This window comes from Colobus angolensis, unplaced genomic scaffold, assembly GCF_000951035.1.
Source record: "Colobus angolensis palliatus isolate OR3802 unplaced genomic scaffold, Cang.pa_1.0 Scaffold27, whole genome shotgun sequence".
NCBI lineage: Eukaryota > Metazoa > Chordata > Mammalia > Primates > Cercopithecidae > Colobus > Colobus angolensis.
This window is the reverse complement of record NW_012115932.1, coordinates 3825794-3844399: the sequence shown is the minus strand read 5'-3', so window position 1 is coordinate 3844399 and position 18606 is coordinate 3825794. Positions and strand designations below refer to the sequence as shown.

Sequence of the window (18606 nt, the reverse complement as noted above, 5' to 3'; positions counted from 1 at the left end):
CTCGGCCTCCCAAAGTGCTGGGATTACAGGCTTGAGCCACCGCGTCCGGCCCTGGAAACTTTTTCTAACTGTTGTGTTTTCCTCTAGTATTCACTATGTCCCCATCCTAGGTTCCTAGCTGTTTATGATCAAGCGAAAGTAAGAAGTAAGCTTACCTAACATCTCTTCTTTTAGTCTTTCATTACGTTCTTCAATTTGCTTAGGTAATCTCTGAGGAAAAGAAGAGAAACAAGGGTTGGTAAAAAAAATCCTTTGCCTTTATTTTGAATTTGAGAAACACGAGAATCCTAATGTGGAAATAAGATCAAGTTAAGTATATGTCTATGATCCTATTAAATAAAGGGGGAAAAAAAAATCCAAGCATTTATGTTTGTGGGTGTGCTACATAAAGACAAAAGTTCTGTTTGGGCCAGGTGCAGTGACTCCTGCCCTTATTCCCAGCACTTTTGGAGGCTGAGTTGGATCGCTTGAGTTCAGGAGTTTGAGACCACCTTGGGCAACATGGCAAAGTGCCACCTCTATAGGAAATACAAAAATCAGCTGGGTGCGGTGGCATGTGTCTGTAGTTGCAGCTGAGGCGGGAGTGCTGCTTGAATCTGGGAGGTCGAGGGTGCAGTGAGCCATGACTGTGCCACTGCTCTCTAGTGTGGGTGACAGAGACCCTGTCTCAAAAAAAAAAAAAAAAAAAAAAAAGTTTTATTTGGCTCTATTTCCAGGCTTTAACAGAAAGCCTACACTAAAGGAGGACATCAATACAAATTTAACAAATAAATATATACAGAAAAAAAGTCTGAAAGGATACATATCAGATGTTTACAGTGCTATATTTGTATTTTTAACTCTTCTTATTCATTTGCATTTTTCTTTTTTTTTTTTAAAAAAAGACAGTCTTGCACTGTCACCCAGACTGGAGTGCAGTGGTGCAATCTCAGCTCACTGCAACCTCCACCCCCCAGGTTCAAGCAATTCTCCTGCCTCAGCCTCTTGAGTTGCTGGGATTACAGGCATGTGCCACCACGCCCGGCTAATTTTGTATTTTTAGTAGAGACAGGGTTTCTCCATGTTGGTCAGGCTGGTCTCGAACTCCCGATCTCAGGTGATCTGCCCTCCTTGGCCTCCCAAAGTGCTGGGATTACAGGCGTAGGCCACCGCGCCCAGCCTGGTTGGCTGCTTTTAAGAGACAAGGTCTTACTCTGTTGCTTATGATGGAATGCAGTGACATAGTCATAGCTCACCGCAGCCTCCAGCTCCTAGGCTCAGTGATCCTCTCTGTCGCCCAGGCTGCAGTGCAGTGGCATGATCTCAGCTCACTGCAACCTCCGCCTTCTGGGTTCAAGCAATTCTCCTGTGTCAGCCTCCCGAGTAGCTAGGACTATAGGTGTGTACAACCACACGTGGCTAATTTTTCGTATTTTCAGAAGAGATGGGGTTTTGTCTCTCGAGCTGGTCTCGAGCTCCTGGCCTCAACTGATCTCTCCTCCTCGGCCTCCTGCAGTGCTGGGATTACAGGCATGAGCCACCACGCCTGGCCTCCCAGATATCTTAATAAGCTCCTCAAAAGCACAGAAATGGAATTTAACTGAGTCTGAAGGGATTATTTAGGACTCACTGGGTAGCAACACAAAGAATAGAAGGAAAAATATTTTAAAAAATGTAGGTTTTACCATGCAAGCCTCTCTTGCTTGATGTACTGATGGATCTTTTTCTAATATAGATTTATAGTCTTCTAGGGCTTCATCTAGCTTGTCCGTCTTCTCATACAACTCCGCTCTCCTCAATATTGCCCTGATATAGCTGGGGTTTAACTGAATTGCTGTAAGAAGAGAAGAAATAATTTTTATCACAAAGAAAAAAGGCCTACATGTCTTTGGCTATATCAGATTCCTTCATCAATCATCCTCCAAGGGTACGAAAGGAAGAGTCATTTGTCAAATGCATACCTGATGCTGGAAAACTTTTTCCATAAAGAGCAAGGCAGTAAAGACTGTAGGCTTTGTGGGCCAGACAGACCCTCTGTGTCGCAACTCCTCAGTGATGCTATTGTAGCACGAGAGCAGGCACACATAGCACGTAAACAAAAAAGGGTGGGTGTGTTCCAATAAACTATTTATGGACACTAAAATTTAAGTTTACATACTTTTCACATTATCATGAAATATTTTTCTTTTGCTTTCCAATCATTTACAACTGTAAAAACCATTCTTATCTTTTAGGCTATCAAAAACAGGTGGCAGGCTGGATTTGGCTTGTGGCTGTAGTTTGCCATATCCTGGTCTATACTCCAAGTCCTGGTTTTTCCCCACTTGTCATTTACCCAGTCCAGGACAGGCCAGAACACAGAGTTCAAGTGCGCAGTGAAAGAGTGAGAGAGAATTCTTTTTTAGACGGAGTCTCGCTCTGTTGCCCAGGCTAGAGTGCAGTGGTGTGATTTTGGCTCACTACAACCTCCCCCTCCCAGGTTCAAGCGATTCTCCTGCCTCAGCCTCCCATGCGGCTGGGATTACAGGCATGCGTCACCACGCCCGGCTAATTTTTGTATTTTTAGTAGAGATGGGGTTTCACCATGTTGCCCAGGCTAGGTGAGAGATAATTTGAAGATACAAATTAAAGAGTTAAGGGAAACTAGTCTGGTGGCAGAGTTTATCATTCTCTTTTTTCTAGGTCCTGAGTACTAAGATTACATTTCTAGTTAAATCCTCACTGTTCCTTCAACCCTCAAACTACTGCTCCAGCAGTATGAGGTGGTTGATGCATAATATCTTTTCCTATATCCAGCATCAGCTGTCCTTCTAATAATCCTTTGCTATGTTTTGGTTCAACATACTGCATTTCTTCTAATTTCTTGCGAGTTGTTTCTTTTTCTATTAGAAAGCAGTGCTGGCCAGCAGCGGTGGCTCACACCCATAATCCCAGCACTTTGGGAGACTGAGGCAGGTCAGTTGGGGTCAGGACTTTGAGACCACCAGCCTAGCAACATGGCGAAATCCCATCGCTACTAAAAATACAAAAATGAGCTGGGCGTGGCAGTGTGGGCCTGTAATCCCAGCTATTCGGGTGGCTTAGGCATAAGAATCACTTGAACCCAGGAGGCGGAGGTTGTAATGAGTGGAGACTGCATCACTGCACTCCAGCCCGGGCAACAGAGCGATAATACTGTCTCAAAAAACAAAACAAAACAAACAAACAAACAAACAAACAAAGCAATGTCTTGGCTCTAGAACTTTTTTCTTTTCTCATAATCTATCCTTAATTTAAAAATTCATGCTTCCTGGTATATGTCTGGGCTATCGTGGTAAACAAGACAGATACAGTCCTTGTTCTCATGAAGCCTTATGCTATTCTAGTAGGCAAGAGTAGCCAGGTATATAATTTCAATAGTCATAGTACTAAAATGAAAAATAAAACAAGGTCATGTAAATGCAAGTGAAGTGAGAAATCAGGCAACTTCAGAAAGTGGTCTCAGAATATCAAGAGGGACTATGTGAGAGAGGCCAGCCACGTCAAAGGCTAAGGAGGAGTGTGCCAGGAAGAGGGACCAATAAGAATAACTCTGGCATGTTACCAGGCTGGGGACCAGAGGTTGAAATGTGGGGCCATGGAGGACCTTCTTGGCCAGGGAAATGAGTTTGGACTTTTTCCTGAGTGTGATGAGAAGCCACTGGAAAGTTTTCAAGCAAGCTTCAGACATTCTCTGATTTACAGTTTTGAAGGACTGCTTTGGCTGCAGTGTGGGGGTTGGGGCAAGACTGAAAGCTGTGAGATCAGCTGGAAAGCTAATGCAGTGGTCCAGATGAGAGAAGATGTTGGCTTGGTCTAAGCTGGAAATAGTAGAGATGGAAAACAGCAGCTGGATTAGATTGTGTTTAAATTTGAGCCCACGGAACTTGCTAATTAATTAATTAGCCACGCAGCATGAAAGAACAATCAGGGATGACTCCCAAGGTTTAACTTAAGCAAGGGAATGGATGGTAATGCCATTTATTAGAATGGAAAAAATGAACTGCAAGTTCTGTGTGTGTATGGGGGCTGGGCACGTTATATCTGAGGTGCCTACCAGACATCCAAGCAGAAAGAACAACTTTGCAGTGGGATACAGGACACTAGACTACAGGGCAGAAGTCAGAGCTGAAGACAGAAACTCTGCCATACAGATGGCATGTATTTATTAGTTTTATATTTAAAAATTCATTAATTTTGGCTTTTATCTTTATGAAAATACTCCTTTTGTTTCCCTTAATTGCATTTTTGTTGCTCCAGTTTCTTTTTTTTAGATGGAATCTTGCTCTGTTACCCAGGCTGGAGTGTAATGGGACGATCTCGGCTCACTGCAACCTCCACCTCCCGGGTTCAAGTCATTCTCCTGCCTCAGCCTCCTGAGTAGCTGGGATTACAGGCATGCGCCACCACGCCCTGCTAATTTTTGTATTTTTAGTAGAGACAGGGTTTCACCATAATGATCAGGCTGGTCTTTAACTCCTGACCTTGTGATCCACCAGCCTCAGCCTCCCAAAGTGTTGGGATTACATCCGTGAGCCACTGTGCCCGGCTTGTTGCTCTAATTTCTTAGGTTAAATAGTCTATGCATTTTCCTTGTCAATTTAACTTTTAAAACGACAAATAAAAATTGTGTATATTTATGGTATATAACACAAACATAACGTATTTTGAAATATACACACAAGGTGGAATGGCTACATTGTGCTAATTTATAGACAGTATTTAAAGCTTCAGAACTGAATGAGATCACTTAGGGAGAAAATACAGAAGGAAAAAAAAGAAGAGGGTTCCATGCTGGACTAAGAACTAGAGACTTCCAAAATGTTGAGGTTGACATAAAAGCTAACAAAGGAGAATAAGAAGGAACAGCCAAGGAAGCAGGGAAAAAACAAATAGAGTTCATTAAAATTAAGAGAGAGAATTTTAAAGGAGAAAGGAATGATAAACTGTATTAAATGCAGGCAAGGTCAAGTGAAGTTAGGCTAGAGAAGCAACTACTAAATTGAGCAAGATGAAACTGTTGATGACCTTTACAAGATGGGTTTCAATGGCATGGATAAAACAAATGCTCCATGGAAGTGAAGTAAGGAGAAAATGGAAGACTAAGTACAGACAGCCAAGTATAGACAATTATTTCAATGAGAGGGATCAGATAAATGGTGTAGCAATTGAAGGGGAATATTGGGCCAGGAGAAGGTTTTCTGAAAAAACCCCAGACCTTGAGCTGGGCGCAAAGGCTCACCCCTGTAACCCTAGCACTTTGGGAGGCCGAGGTGGGCAGATCATGAGGTCAGGAGTTCGAGATGAGCCTGGCCAATATGGTGAAACCCCATCTCTACCAAAAATACAAAAATTAGCCGGGCGTGGTGGCATGTGCCTGTAGTCCCAGCTACTCAGGAGGCCGAGGCAGAAGAATCGCCTCCTGGGAGGCGGAGGTTGCAGTGAGCCGAGATGGCACCTCTGCACTCCATCCTAGGCGACTGAGCGAGACTCTGTCTGAAAAAATAAAATAAAAAATAAAAAATAAAAAAGTGAGCTGGGTGTGGTGGCGTGCACCTGTAGTCCCAGCTACTTAGGAGACTGAGGTGAGAATGAACTTAAACTTTATGTCAAGGATGAAAACCCTGGAGCTCCAATATGACCTCAGAAATAAGCTCTTTGCCAAGGTTTATGAATTGAGAGAGGGGAGACAGACAGAGACAGAGAGAGAGAGAGAGAGAGAGAGAGAGAGTGTGTGTGTGTGTGTGTGTGTGTGTGTGTGTGTGTGTGTGTGTGTGTGGAGGTGGGGGATGTCGGGGGCTCTCGATACAAACAAACCATATTGATATAAATGTAATTTGCCTATGAATACAATGCATGTATCCATAACGACCATGTCTAACCACATAAATATTAGTTTAAGCAAATCCAAAAACAAATGTGGAAAACACTTTCTTCTCCTTTCCCTCATTTTCTAGGCAAGGCTCCTACACTTTGGGCTGCAGCTGGAAGTAAACTGTTTCATATGGAAATGAACTATTTCTAACAATATACCATGCTAATCACGCTTACAAGGCATTTTTTCACCATTTGGTTACAGAGAAAGAAACTCTGAAAACCAGCAGCTTGTTCCTAATTTAAACTTCTCAAACCCACACATCCTCACATAAAGGAAATAGGTTAAATAACTTCTTCCAAACAAAACAGCACATTCAAAATTAGTTCCAGTCCAACTTGGTAACAGATCAGAAGTGGTCTTCTATATTATAATATAGAAACAGTTTCAGACACTATAAGGAAATACCAAATACAAAGAAAAGAAAGCCAGTAGAGAGGGCACCAAACTAATTAAATAAAAAGATAGGCGTGTCAGAGGCATTTGAATCAGAGTGGCTCCATCTTGAACAGGGGCTAGGTAAAATAAGGCTGAGCCCTACTGGGCTGCATTCCCAGGAGGTTAAGGCATTCTTAATCACAGGATGAGAGAGGAGGTTGGCACAAGATACAGGTCACAAAGACCCTGCTGACAGAACAGGATGCAGTAAAGAGGCTGGCCAAAACCCATCAAAGCCAAGATGGCGATTGAAGTGACCTCTGGTCATCCTCACTGCTTCCTATATGCAAATTATAATGCATTAACATGCTAAAACACATTCCCTCCAGCACCACGATAGTTTACAAATGTCATGGCAACATTCAGAGGTTACCCTATATATTCTAAGAAGGGACCCTCAGTTCTGGGAAATCTCTGCCCCATTCTTGGAAATTTCATGAGTAATCCACCCCTTGCTTAGCGTATAATCAAGAAATAACTGTAAGTATACTTCACTGAGCAGCCCACACTGACTGCTGCTCTGCCTATGGAGTAGCCCTTCTTTGGTTTCTTTATGTCTCTAATAAATGTGCTTTTTCACTTTATGGTCTTGCCCTGAATTATTTCTTGTGAGAGGTCCAAGAATCCTTTCTTGGGGTCTGGATCAGGATCCCTTTTTGGTAACAGCAGGGGAATACACACTTAGTGTGAGAGGGGATCTAGATAACATATAAGGTTCTCTTCCGCTCTATAATTCTCCCAGAAACTATTATCCAAAGAAGAAAAACTAAAAAAATAGAAAACACAAAAATAGTGATTTGTTAGAAAAACTTGTGAGACTAAGATGCAAGACAAAGTAATTATGTGTATTCTCCACATGAAGTTGGTTAGAGAGGCAAGACACCAGTCTGGCCTATCAGGCAATTTTTGAAAAACAAAACAAAACAAAACAAAACAAAACAAAACCCCAAAAAACACAAAAAAACTGTAGTGACCCTATGTCTGAGGTGTCACTATAAAAGTTAGTGGGATGATAAGATCTTAATAGAACTTAGGTATCATATAGCAAAGGCTTGATTCATTGTGAATCTGAAAGGGTAAAAAAAATGATGTGAAGTAGGTTTGGAAGAATTGACACCCGAAAAGACTATCAATTCACTAACAGAAACTGTCCCTCATCACAGTTGTCCCCCTTCTCAAAATACACAGATCCAAATGCTCTAACAGCAGCTACAATCTTCAATTTGAATCTCAACAGAAAGTAATTCAGAGACTACAGGAGGTAAATTCTATTCCATGAGTTCTGTTGCCAAGATAGCACTAAATTTTTTTTTCTTTTGGAGACAGGGTCACTCTGTCACCTAGGCTGGAGTACAGTGGCATAATCATGGCTCACCACAGCCCCAACCTCCTGGGCTCAGCCTCCCGAGTAGCTGGGACTGCAGGCACATGCCACCACATCTGCCTAACTTTTGTATTTTTGGTAGAGACAGGGTTTTGCCATGCTGCCCAGGCTAGAATTTTTCTTCATGTATTTACCAGTAGAGGAGAAACTGACTGAACTATCCATTCAAAAGCAGTTACTCTAAGATGACTATTATATAGTATCTCTGAAAATAAAGAATTATAAAGCTACCTCTTGAAAGGCCCCAGAGGAAGGGTACACATGTACAAGCGCACACCTGACCCAAAGCCCCTCTGTCTGACATAATGCTCCTGTATGTTAACATGTAGTGAGATAATAAAGCTGTACCTTTGCTGCAGTCATTGATGGCCATTTCTTTCTTGTCCTAAAAAGAAAAATAGTATTAATATATGTTGCCCTAGTTTTATCTTAATGGCCCAAAGGCTTAATGACATGATCTGATCACTAATAACTGCTTATGGAGATACAGAATGGTTTTCAAAGAAACTATGTAAAAACCTGAACGTTACTTCCAAGACAAAATTCAAAATTTACGTGGGGATGGCTCTGATCTGAAAGCCTCCTGGTAACACATTATTCAAGTCGCTTCTTTCTGAAAGTGTCTTTAAAGATTGTTCTAACTGACCTATTACATTTGCAAGACACTTTACATCAGAATGCTGACATTGAGAAACTTTGTGACCTAAAACAGGGCAAATGACTGACATGTGAATAACTGAATTACCCTCCTCTCTGGCTAGTGGTTATACTATCATACCCCAAAGTTGTATATTTCAGAAAGTATACAGATGCTCCATCTACAGACACACAGTGTGGCTTGTCATGTAGTCTCAGTTATAAGCCTTAATTTATCCACTGATCAAACAAAAATACAAAACACTTAAAGTATTTAACTAATTGAACTTTCTGAATCTAGAAGCATGACACAGCGGAAAGAACACTGGATGTCAAAGACTGAATTCTGGTCCTGGCTCTGACAACAACCTGCTCTTTAACACTGGCCATGCTATTTTCCTTCTCTAGGGCTCAGTTTGTCTCATTTAAAATAGGAGCAGTGTGGACTGGATGTTATATAAGATGTCTTGTAGTTCTAAAATGTCCATTTTCCTGAAATTAGGAATTTTTGTATTACAGAAATAAGTTATTTCAAATAAGTGTTCAATAATCTCACAATGCCTTCTGTAGCAAATACTAAATATTCTGCAGAATATTTCAGAGCAATGTCAGCGAAATTGTTTCAGGATTCAATCAAAAGCAGTTTCAGGGCTGGGTGCAGTGGCTCACACCTGCAATCCCAGCATTATGGAGGACCAAGGTGGGAGGATTACTAGAGGTCAGGAGTTTGAGACCTGGCCAACGTGGTGAAATCCTGTCTCTATTAAGAATACAAAAATTAGCCAGGCGTGGTGGCGGGTGCCTGTGATCCCAGCTACTTGGGAGGCTGAGGCAAGAGAATTGCTTGAAATCAGGAGGTGGAGATTGCTATGAGCCGAGTTCACGCCACTGCACTCAAGCCTGGGCAACAAAGCAAGACTCCGTCTCAGAAAATAAAAAAAAAGTTTCAGGATGAAGAGTGACGACTTAATGAGTGTGGGGTATCCTTTTAGGATGATGGAAAAATTCTGGAACTAGATAGTGGTATTGGCTATATAACACTGTGAAGGTATTTTAATACACTGAATTGTATACAGTCGTGCACTGTATAATGACATTTCAATCAATGATAGATTGTGTATAAAACAGTAGTCCCATAGGAGTATAACGGAGCTGAAAAATTCCTATCACCTAATGACACAGTAGCCATCATAACATCATGGCATAACTTACTACTCAGATGTTGGTGTGATGCTGGGGTAAACAAACCTACTGCACTGCAAGTCATGTGAAAGTATAACACAGGCTGGGCATGGTGCTTCATGCCTGTAATCTCAGCACTTTGGGAGGTCAAGGTGGGCCCATCACCTGAGGTCGGGAGTTCGAGACCAGCCTGGCTAACATGGTGAAACCCCATCGCCATAAAAAATACAAAAAAATTAGCTGGGCATGGTGGCGCGCACCTGTAATCCCAGCTACTTGAGAGGCTGAGGCAGGAGAATCGCTTGAACCCGGGAGGCAGAGGTTGCAGTGAGCTGAGATAGCACCATTGCACTCCAGCCTAGGCAACAGAGTGAGACTCCATCTCCAAAAAAAAGAAAGCATAACATATACATAACACTTGATAAAAAATGGCTGTTACTGGTTTATGTATTTACTATACACTACTTTTTATTATGTTAAGAGTGTATTCCTTCTACTAAAACAAAAAGTTTACCATCGAACAGCCTCAGACAGGTCCTACAGGAAGTATGGAAGTATTCCAGAAGAAGGCATTGTTATCATAGGAGATGACAGTTTCATGTATGTGTCGCTCTTGAGGACCCTCCAGTGGGACTAGATGTGGAGGTGGAAGACAGTGATACTGATGCTCCTGATCCTGTGTAGGCCTAGGCTACTGTGTGTATTTGCATCCTAGTTTTCAACAGAAAAGTTTAAAAAGTGAAAAAAAACAAAAACAAAAACAAACCACTACTTAATAGAAAAAAGTATATAGAATAAGAATACAGCTGGGCATGGTGGCTCACGCCTATAATCCTAGTGACTCGGGAGGCTGAAGCAGGATGACCACTTGAGGCCAGGAGTTCAATACTAATCTGTGAAACACAGTAAGACCCCATTTCTTAAAAAATTTTAAAAAAAATTAAAAGAAAACCAAACAAAATTAGCTGGGCGTGGTAGTGCAGGTCTGTAGTCCCAGCTACTTGGGAGGCTGAAGTGGGAGGATTGCATGAGTCCAGGAGTTCAAGGCTGTAGCGAGCGATGACCATGCCATTGCACTCAAGCCCGGGCAAAAGAGCAAGATACTGCCCCGGCTCAGAAGATAAGGATATAAAGAAAATATTTTTGTAGTTGTACATGTTTATGTTTTAGGCTGTTATTACAAAAGAGTTTACAAAAATTTAAAAGTTGATAAAGAAAACAAAGTATAGTAAACCAAGGTGAATTTATTAAAGAAAAATAAAAAAAATAAATTTAGTGAAGCCTAAATGTAAGATGTTTATGAAGTCTACAATAGTGTAATGTCCTAGGCCTTCACATTCACTCACCACTCACTCACTGACTCACCTAGAGCAATTTCTAGTCCTGCAAGCTCCATTCATGGTATATACAGTATATGTATGTGTATGTGTATACGTATGTGTGTGTGTGTATATATATATATAGATGCACCATTTGAAAAATATCTTATACTGCATTTTTACTGCACTTTTTCTGTTTAGGTACTCAAATACTTACCATTGTGCTCCAACTGCCTAGAGTATTCAGTGTGGAAACATGCTGTACAGGTTTGTAGCCTAGGAGCAACAGGCTATGCTATACAGCTTAGGTGTGTAGTAGACCATACCATCTGGATTTGTGTAAGTATATGATGTTTGCACAATGATGAAATCACCTAATAACACATTTCTCAGAATGTATGCCTATTGTTAACTGACTCATGACTGTACTTTAAAATGGCCAACTTTATGTTATCTGTATTTTACCACAATATACAAAACAAAAAAGGTTTCAGGGTCATCTGGGACCTTTTTAATTTCTCTTCTAATGTTCAGCATACCAGTTCAAGTATTAAAAACTCTAAGAAGTCCTTTAAAGAAATCTGTATAACTTTATATGTATTTCTCCAACCTATCACATTTCTCTAAGTCAAAGACACACAATTTCACAGTTTCTGAAATAGAAATAAATCTTTACAATTTATGTGTACAGCTGTTGTGGTGGTATTCTTTGTGTGCCTAGAAGTGATTATTAAGCTGTAGTGCATCTTATCCACTGTCCTCTTCAAACCAAGGAATTACGGAATTTTATTGCAGAAACTTTTGCTTGAGGCTCATAGTCTGCTAATGCCTCAGAAGACCCAGGTGCTGTCTGGTGCTTACAATGGTAGTCCCCAAAGTGGAGTGTGTGAAAAAAAACAGATCACAACTTTACTGTTCTTTCATAATTTTTATATATAGGTAGCTATCTCTATAAAACAATATACATAATACATAAGGACAAAACAAATATACACAATATACAAGGACAAACAAATCTAACTATAGATATAAAACAATGTATATAATATATAAGGACAGTAGTTAAAAAAAGAAAAAGAGAACCTATTCTTTTAGGGCTCTGCTCTTGTGTAGCTAGCAAGACCTAGAGCTGAAACTCTGCCCTAACTCCAGGTTACCTTTTCTCTCTCCAGATATGAAATGTGAAGTGTGGCCAGGGGCACTAAGTCAGGGATGCTAAGCTTGCAAACCTGCCTTTCAGAAATTCTTCGTCTTTACCTCTTAAAGCAGTTGAACCATCATTTCCTTGAAAAACTTAGAATATGCTCCTTAAATTGTGTCAGGGCACTAATCCTAGAAGTTATCAAGTCTCTCATTTTAGAGTCTTCATAAAGTATTAAAAACTTAAGGCCAGGCACGGCGGCTCATGCCTTCCTAGCACTTTGGGAGGCTAAGGTGGGCGGATCATGAGGTCAGGAGTTCAAGACCAGCTTGACCGACATGGTGAAACCCTGTCTCTACTAAAAATACAAAAATTATCCAGGTGTGGTGGTAGGCACCTGTAATCCCAGCTACTCAGGAGGCTGAGGCAGGAGAATCGCTTGAACACGGGAGGCAGAGGTTGCAATGAGCTGGGATCATGCCACTGCATTCCAGCCTGGGTGACAGAGCGAGACTCCAATCTCATAAAAAAAAAAAAAAAGAATGCAACTTAAAAGAACAGAAAACTTTACCAATAAAACTATTCTTTGAACAGGAAGCAATCATAGAGCAATGTTCTTTTGAGTTTTCCTCAGATGTGACAGACAAAATATTATTAGCAAGACCATATATCTTCCTAACTCAAGAACCAGACTACTTACACCAGCCCAAACCTAGAAATATCAATAACTTGGGCAACTATGGAAACAAAGAATCCCCAATTCCAGGAGCTAACTGGGTATGGTGCATTTCCCCTGATACTGAAGGCGCATCCTTGATCCCATTTCACAATGACAATGTCCAGTCTAAGAATGTGGCAAAATGGAGAAGCAAATCCAAAAGATCAGAATTTTCCAGGTAGGTGTAAAAACTGTTAGATGTTAATTCTGATTGCTGGTGGGATACATTAAAGAATATTGTTTTAAATAAACTTAAACCAATTGTTTCGTTTTCTCTAATACAAAATGTTGCTTTGTATACTCTAAAATTATTTCTTCTCTCATGCCGCATGAAATAGTCCAAAAACACTCTGCTTTGAAGATTGAATCCTATACAAGTTCCGGTAAAAAAAACCGTAACCTTTCTGCATGTCCAAGCATTCAAAGCACACATCCCCATCCCTGCCCTGGGGCCTTTCAAAAAAACAAACAAACAAAAAAACCTTGTCCCCTAAAGCAACTGTAGTAGAGACGTTTGAGAATTTCAGACAGTATCCAAAGAGATATCTGATCTAAACAAATGAAAAAACTGCCACTCCCAATCTTGAGCCAGCATCATGGTTGCTTAAAGCTATGTTAAATAACCTATCCTTTGCGCTTTGAATGTAAGTAGCCATAGTTTAAAAAGTGGTATTTTTTTTTTTTTTAAAAAAAACCACTCCCATTTCAATCCAACGATTATGAAGACTAAATAGGAAAATCAGACAAATCAGAAACAAATCTAACTTATTTTTTGAGGTGGAGTTTCACTCTTGTCGCCCAGGCTGGAGTGCAGTGCACTGCAACCTCCGCCTCCAGGGTTCAAGAGATTCCCCTGCCTCAGCTTCCTGAGTAGATGGGATTACAGGCACCCACCACCACACCTGGCTAATTTTTGTATTTTTAGTAGAGATGGGGTTTGACCATGTTGGTCAGGCTGGTCTCGAACTCCTGACCTTAGGTGATTCGCCCACTTCGGCCTCCCAAAGTGCTGGAATTACAGGCATGAGCCACTGTGCCTGGCCCAAATCTAACTTTTAATACCATCACGGTATAAAACAAATATATTTGTACTCTCACCTATTCCACACTCACCTTATTATACTAGGTTCTCAATCCTTTGGAAATACAAAATGTTTTTAAAGTTCCTTGACACCTATTTTGCATTTAGGGGTACCTTTTATCCCAACTGCTGGAGATTTCTCCAAGTGTCCATACTTTGAACAGAAAAGTCAGAATCCTAGGAACAACCATCTTTAAAGATGCTTTAAAGCCCAGAGTTTTCACCGGTGTTTCCCTGTGCCTTTGCATGTTTATCTAGAATTCCAGAGGCCTAAAATAAGGATCTAGAGCTATTCTAGGACATGCACTGCTTGGTTCACTGCTTCATTAACCTGCCCTAGTTTAGCAAAAAACTTGCCAGCCCTCCTTCCATGAAAGTATTCACTCAGCTACTTTAACGGGGAATGTTAACAGTAATCTGACTCAAGTTTTTCAAAAGATTTTCTTTTCTTTTTTTTTTTTTTTGGAGACGGAGTCTCGCTCTGCCGCCCAGGCTGGAGTGCAGTGGCCGGATCTCAGCTCACTGCAAGCTCCACCTCCCGGGTTTATGCCATTCTCCTGCCTCAGCCTCCGGAGTAGCTGGAACTGCAGGCGCCCGCCACCTCGCCCGGCTAGTTTTTTGTATTTTTTAGTAGAGACGGGGTTTCACCGTGTTAGCCAGGATGGTCTCGATCTCCTGACCTTGTGATCCACCCGTCTCGGCCTCCCAAAGTGCTGGGATTACAGGCTTGAGCCACCGCGCCCGGCCTTTTCAAAAGATTTTCTATTCTCCCTGTGGCCTTTACATCAGGAACATATATGGGCAGGAAAAGGGAGGCAGCAACCTCTATGCTAGTTTTTGGAGAGAAACTATGGTATGAAAAGACTGCAAGTCCATGTGCTTTTTAAAAAGAAAAGGTCAAAGATACATACCTGTTTCATCCTTGCTGCAGCTCTATTTGAAAATAGAATCGACCTCTCCTTTTGGAAGCAGCATGGGCACATTTCAAGGGCTCGACTATAAGAACTTTCAGCTTCTATATAATCTGAGGATGATAAGATAAAGGATGAGTGGTCATTATGATTTTATTCCTGATACTACTATATTCCGCAGGATCTCAGAAGCACTGTTTTCCATTCATAGGATGAAGGTTTCGAGTTAAAAGATGGTCACAGTCTATTAAGTCTGGGGCAGTAAAAATCACTTCCTCCTTTCTTCTCTCTTTAAAGGAACAGTGCTCACTTGTGCCAACCTCACAGGCTGTGCTTGGTGAACTGACAGCTGAACATGCTGTCAGCGACAAGCCCTCAATACTCAGGAGTCCTGGCATTCCCTCAATGTTCAGTTTTCATTTGGCTGGGGAATTCAGAAAGGGGTTTTCTTTTTTTTTGAGACGGAGTCTCGCTCTGTCGCCCAGGCTGGAGTGCAGTGGCCGGATCTCAGCTCACTGAAAGCTCCGCCTCCCGGGTTTACGCCATTCTCCTGCCTCAGCCTCCCGAGTGGCTGGCTGGGACTACAGGCGCCCGCCACCTCGCCTGGCTAGTTTTTTGTATTTTTTAGTAGAGACGGGGTTTCACCGTGTTAGCCAGGATGGTCTCGATCTCCTGACCTCGTGATCCGCCCGTCTCGGCCTCCCAAAGTGCTGGGATTACAGGCTTGAGCCATCGCGCCCGGCCCCAGAAAGGAGTTTTCAAAGGAGGTTAGAGAACTAGACAGAGGAAAGAGACTAAACTCTGGGATCCATGGCCTGAGATAAAGAAATTATATTTGTTTTAATTAAATCTGTTGTGCTTTCATACAGTCAACCTGGCTAAAACGGCATCTGTGAAATGTTTGAAGAGAGACAATTGATAGAGCTAAAAGGAACAATGTAAAAATCAATATTTAAACAAGACCTTAAAAGAGAAAATAGTGAAAAAGAGCATTATGGTCAGGATACTAACAGAAAATTGCCTATGTACTCCTTTCTCAGGTTTGAAATATTTAATATTAACATACAAAAAATATGCTTTCAAAGTTAGAAGTATTTATTCTATTAGAAAAAAATATTAATGATTACTAAACCAGGAAATAGAAGAAAAAAAATTAAAATCTGAAATCAGATAATAGGGTAACTTTTGGAGAAAAAAAAAATAAAAATAAAAAACCTGAAAATAACTGGGGGAAAATCTTAACACTCCTAGATTTCTGAAGGATATATACTTTGAGATGTGGCAGAAGACTTCTGCTCTAAGATCAACTAGTTAACCCAAATTATCAGAATGAACCCCATCAACTTATTTCTAAGCAAATGTAGAAAATGCAGAAGGACATGAAGAATCTCTCTACTTAAGCCATCCAAAGAAAATGGCACACGAAAGAGCAACCCTTCTGAAGCAGTTTGGAGAATTTAAAAAAAGAAAGAAAGCAGGAGCAACCAAAGCCCTACCAGAGCAGTCAGGCCTGCTTTTATAGCCCCACAGCAAGTGAGGAGTGGGGACTCTGCTTTTACAGCAATGTAGCACATAACCTTTTAACACTCCAGGTTAGTGTTTTCCAAAGCAAGAGCTCAAGAGTTTCACCCTTGATTCTAGATTAATGGATAGTGGATTACAGAAAGACCATGCATGTGCCAAGAGACAAATGGTAACTTGTCACCATCAGATGAATAATTTGGCCTGGTTAAAAACCCAAAATGCCAAGGTACTGGGAAGCAACATTGTATTGTGAAGTTTGGTTTTGGGGTTTCTTCAAATGTTCTTTGGGATTTCTTCACAGACTCTATAACAGGATGAGGAGTCAAGATGACCAGATTATCAGTGCTGAAAGTTACCTTACCTCCTTTCTTAAACTGTTCATTTCCCTCCTCCTTTAGTCTAGTGCTCTCTTCTCTTCTCTTCTGAAAGAGATCGGAGAATTACATAATTTCTCACAATATTATTATAAGTGAACAAAAAGGTGAGCTTTCTTTACACACAAGCCTATTTAATAGGCAACAGTCTGACTTTTGAGAACTGGATCAGTTTCACCAAAACCTTGTACAGTGTTAGAGGAAGAAAAACACATGACCATCGGGATAATTATCAATTTTATTCTTGATGTTTAAAACAAAAAACGTAGGTTTTCTTGGCATGTCCTTTGCTTTCTATGTTTCTGGCTTTTGCATGGAATGATAACTATAGTATCACTTAATTTCTACTTACTCAGAAATGAAACTAAATAACATACCCACTGGTGTACATACCAGTGTAAATTCAAATTCTAGCTTCCAGTACTTACTAGTTATGTGACCTTGGACAAGTTTCAGAATCTTTCTGAGCCTTAGTCTCTTCACTTCAAAAATGAAGCTTTAATAATATTATGTACTACTGTTTAATGGATTAATGTAATAATATATGTAAAGCTGCTCATACAGTGACTAGCAAATAAGGGCTCAATAAAAAATAAGCTATTATTTTCTGTGAAATAAGTACTTTAATCCTTGTAGATATAAGAACCCTTCATGGTTTGTGTCGTGAAGGAGACACAGTATGCTAGGAGAGCACATTCGCGGGGACAAGCCATGTCTGTAGGGTTAGGGCAGTATACTGTTAGCAGGTTAACACAGGAAAATATGAAGAAACCTAAATAAATTAGTCTGTCTTTTCTTAGGTTATTCAAACAACACAGAAACTCGCACAGATGGCCAAAAACTCATCATATACAAAGGCTGAGAGAATATTTTCCTGCAAAGCCAAGTAGACGCATGTTGAGTGTGTGCACTTTCTTCTGGAACATCTTAACAATATAACTGGCACAAGCCAAACCAGAAGAGTCTGCCTGCCTGCCACCTTTTGACAGTGCTTTAAAATAAAAACAACAAAACCCCCAAAAACAGAGAATCCCCCAAAGTCCTCCCCTTTTATTTTTTAAAGAGATAGGGTCTCGCTATGTTGCCCAGGCTAGAGTGCAGTGGCTATTCACAGATGTGACCAACACACACTATAACCTTGAACTCTTGGGCTCAAGTGATCCTCCTGCCTCAGCTTCCTGAGTAGGTGGGACTATAGGTGCACACCACTGTGCTGAGTTCTTTCTTCCTTTTTGAAGCTTCTGATTAAGTAATCTCAAAGGGAGGAAATACAGTTTGAGCAGGGTATTTCATGCACGAGAGAAGCCTGGAACCTAAACAACAGGTCTTTTTAACATTAGGAACTGATATGGTCTGTGTCCCTACCCAAATATCCCCACAGGTCGAGGGACGGACCCTGGATCATGGCGGGGTTCTCTCATGTTGTTCTCATGATAGTGAGTTCACTCTCATGAGAACTGATGGTTTTCAAGTGCCACACTTTAAAACCATCTGCTTCCCCTTCACTTTCCGCCATGATTGTAAGTTTCCTGAGGCCTCTGCAGTCATGTGGAACTGTGAGTCAATTCAACCTCTTTTGTTTATAAATCACCCAGTCTCAGGCAATTCTTAATAGCAGTGTGAAAACGGACTAATACAGGAACCAAAGTAAAAATATTCTTTCTCTGGAAAAGATTTGTCAATATGCTATTGATGAGACCGGGTATTTCCCAAATGTTTTATTATTACATTGCGGATTAAACACAGCACTTGATGAATCTCAACGAAGAAACTAAAAGGTAAGTATAGAGTGAATCTAATTTTTATGGTATGTCCTATGTGCCAGACACATAGCAGATACACATAAAAATTCATTTTAAGATATGATGTATCTGAGGGAAGGGCTATTCTAAAGGAATTCAGAAGAAAATAAAATATAAGAACATGGCCATATTTACCTAGTACTACCCATAAGAAAGATGCTTGGATTGTAACAATCTCTACTGTATTGATTAGGGTTATTGGATGCAAGCAAAAGACTATCTTA

At 40.8% G+C, this 18606-nt stretch overlaps 1 protein-coding gene across 2 annotated transcripts in view; it reads right to left on the bottom strand.

The window, feature by feature from the left end:
* The window catches only part of TTC1 (tetratricopeptide repeat domain 1), a 59284-nt gene that overhangs the window by 15454 nt on the left and 25224 nt on the right, over window positions 1–18606 (bottom strand). For both annotated transcript variants that reach the window (XM_011947694.1, XM_011947695.1), the window contains exons 3-7: window positions 16568–16628; window positions 14683–14795; window positions 8043–8079; window positions 1665–1813; window positions 156–210 (exon numbers count right to left, since the gene is read on the bottom strand). In XM_011947694.1, the coding sequence (XP_011803084.1) occupies window positions 156–210; window positions 1665–1813; window positions 8043–8079; window positions 14683–14795; window positions 16568–16628 (415 nt within the window). The remainder of the gene's footprint in view (window positions 1–155; window positions 211–1664; window positions 1814–8042; window positions 8080–14682; window positions 14796–16567; window positions 16629–18606) is intronic.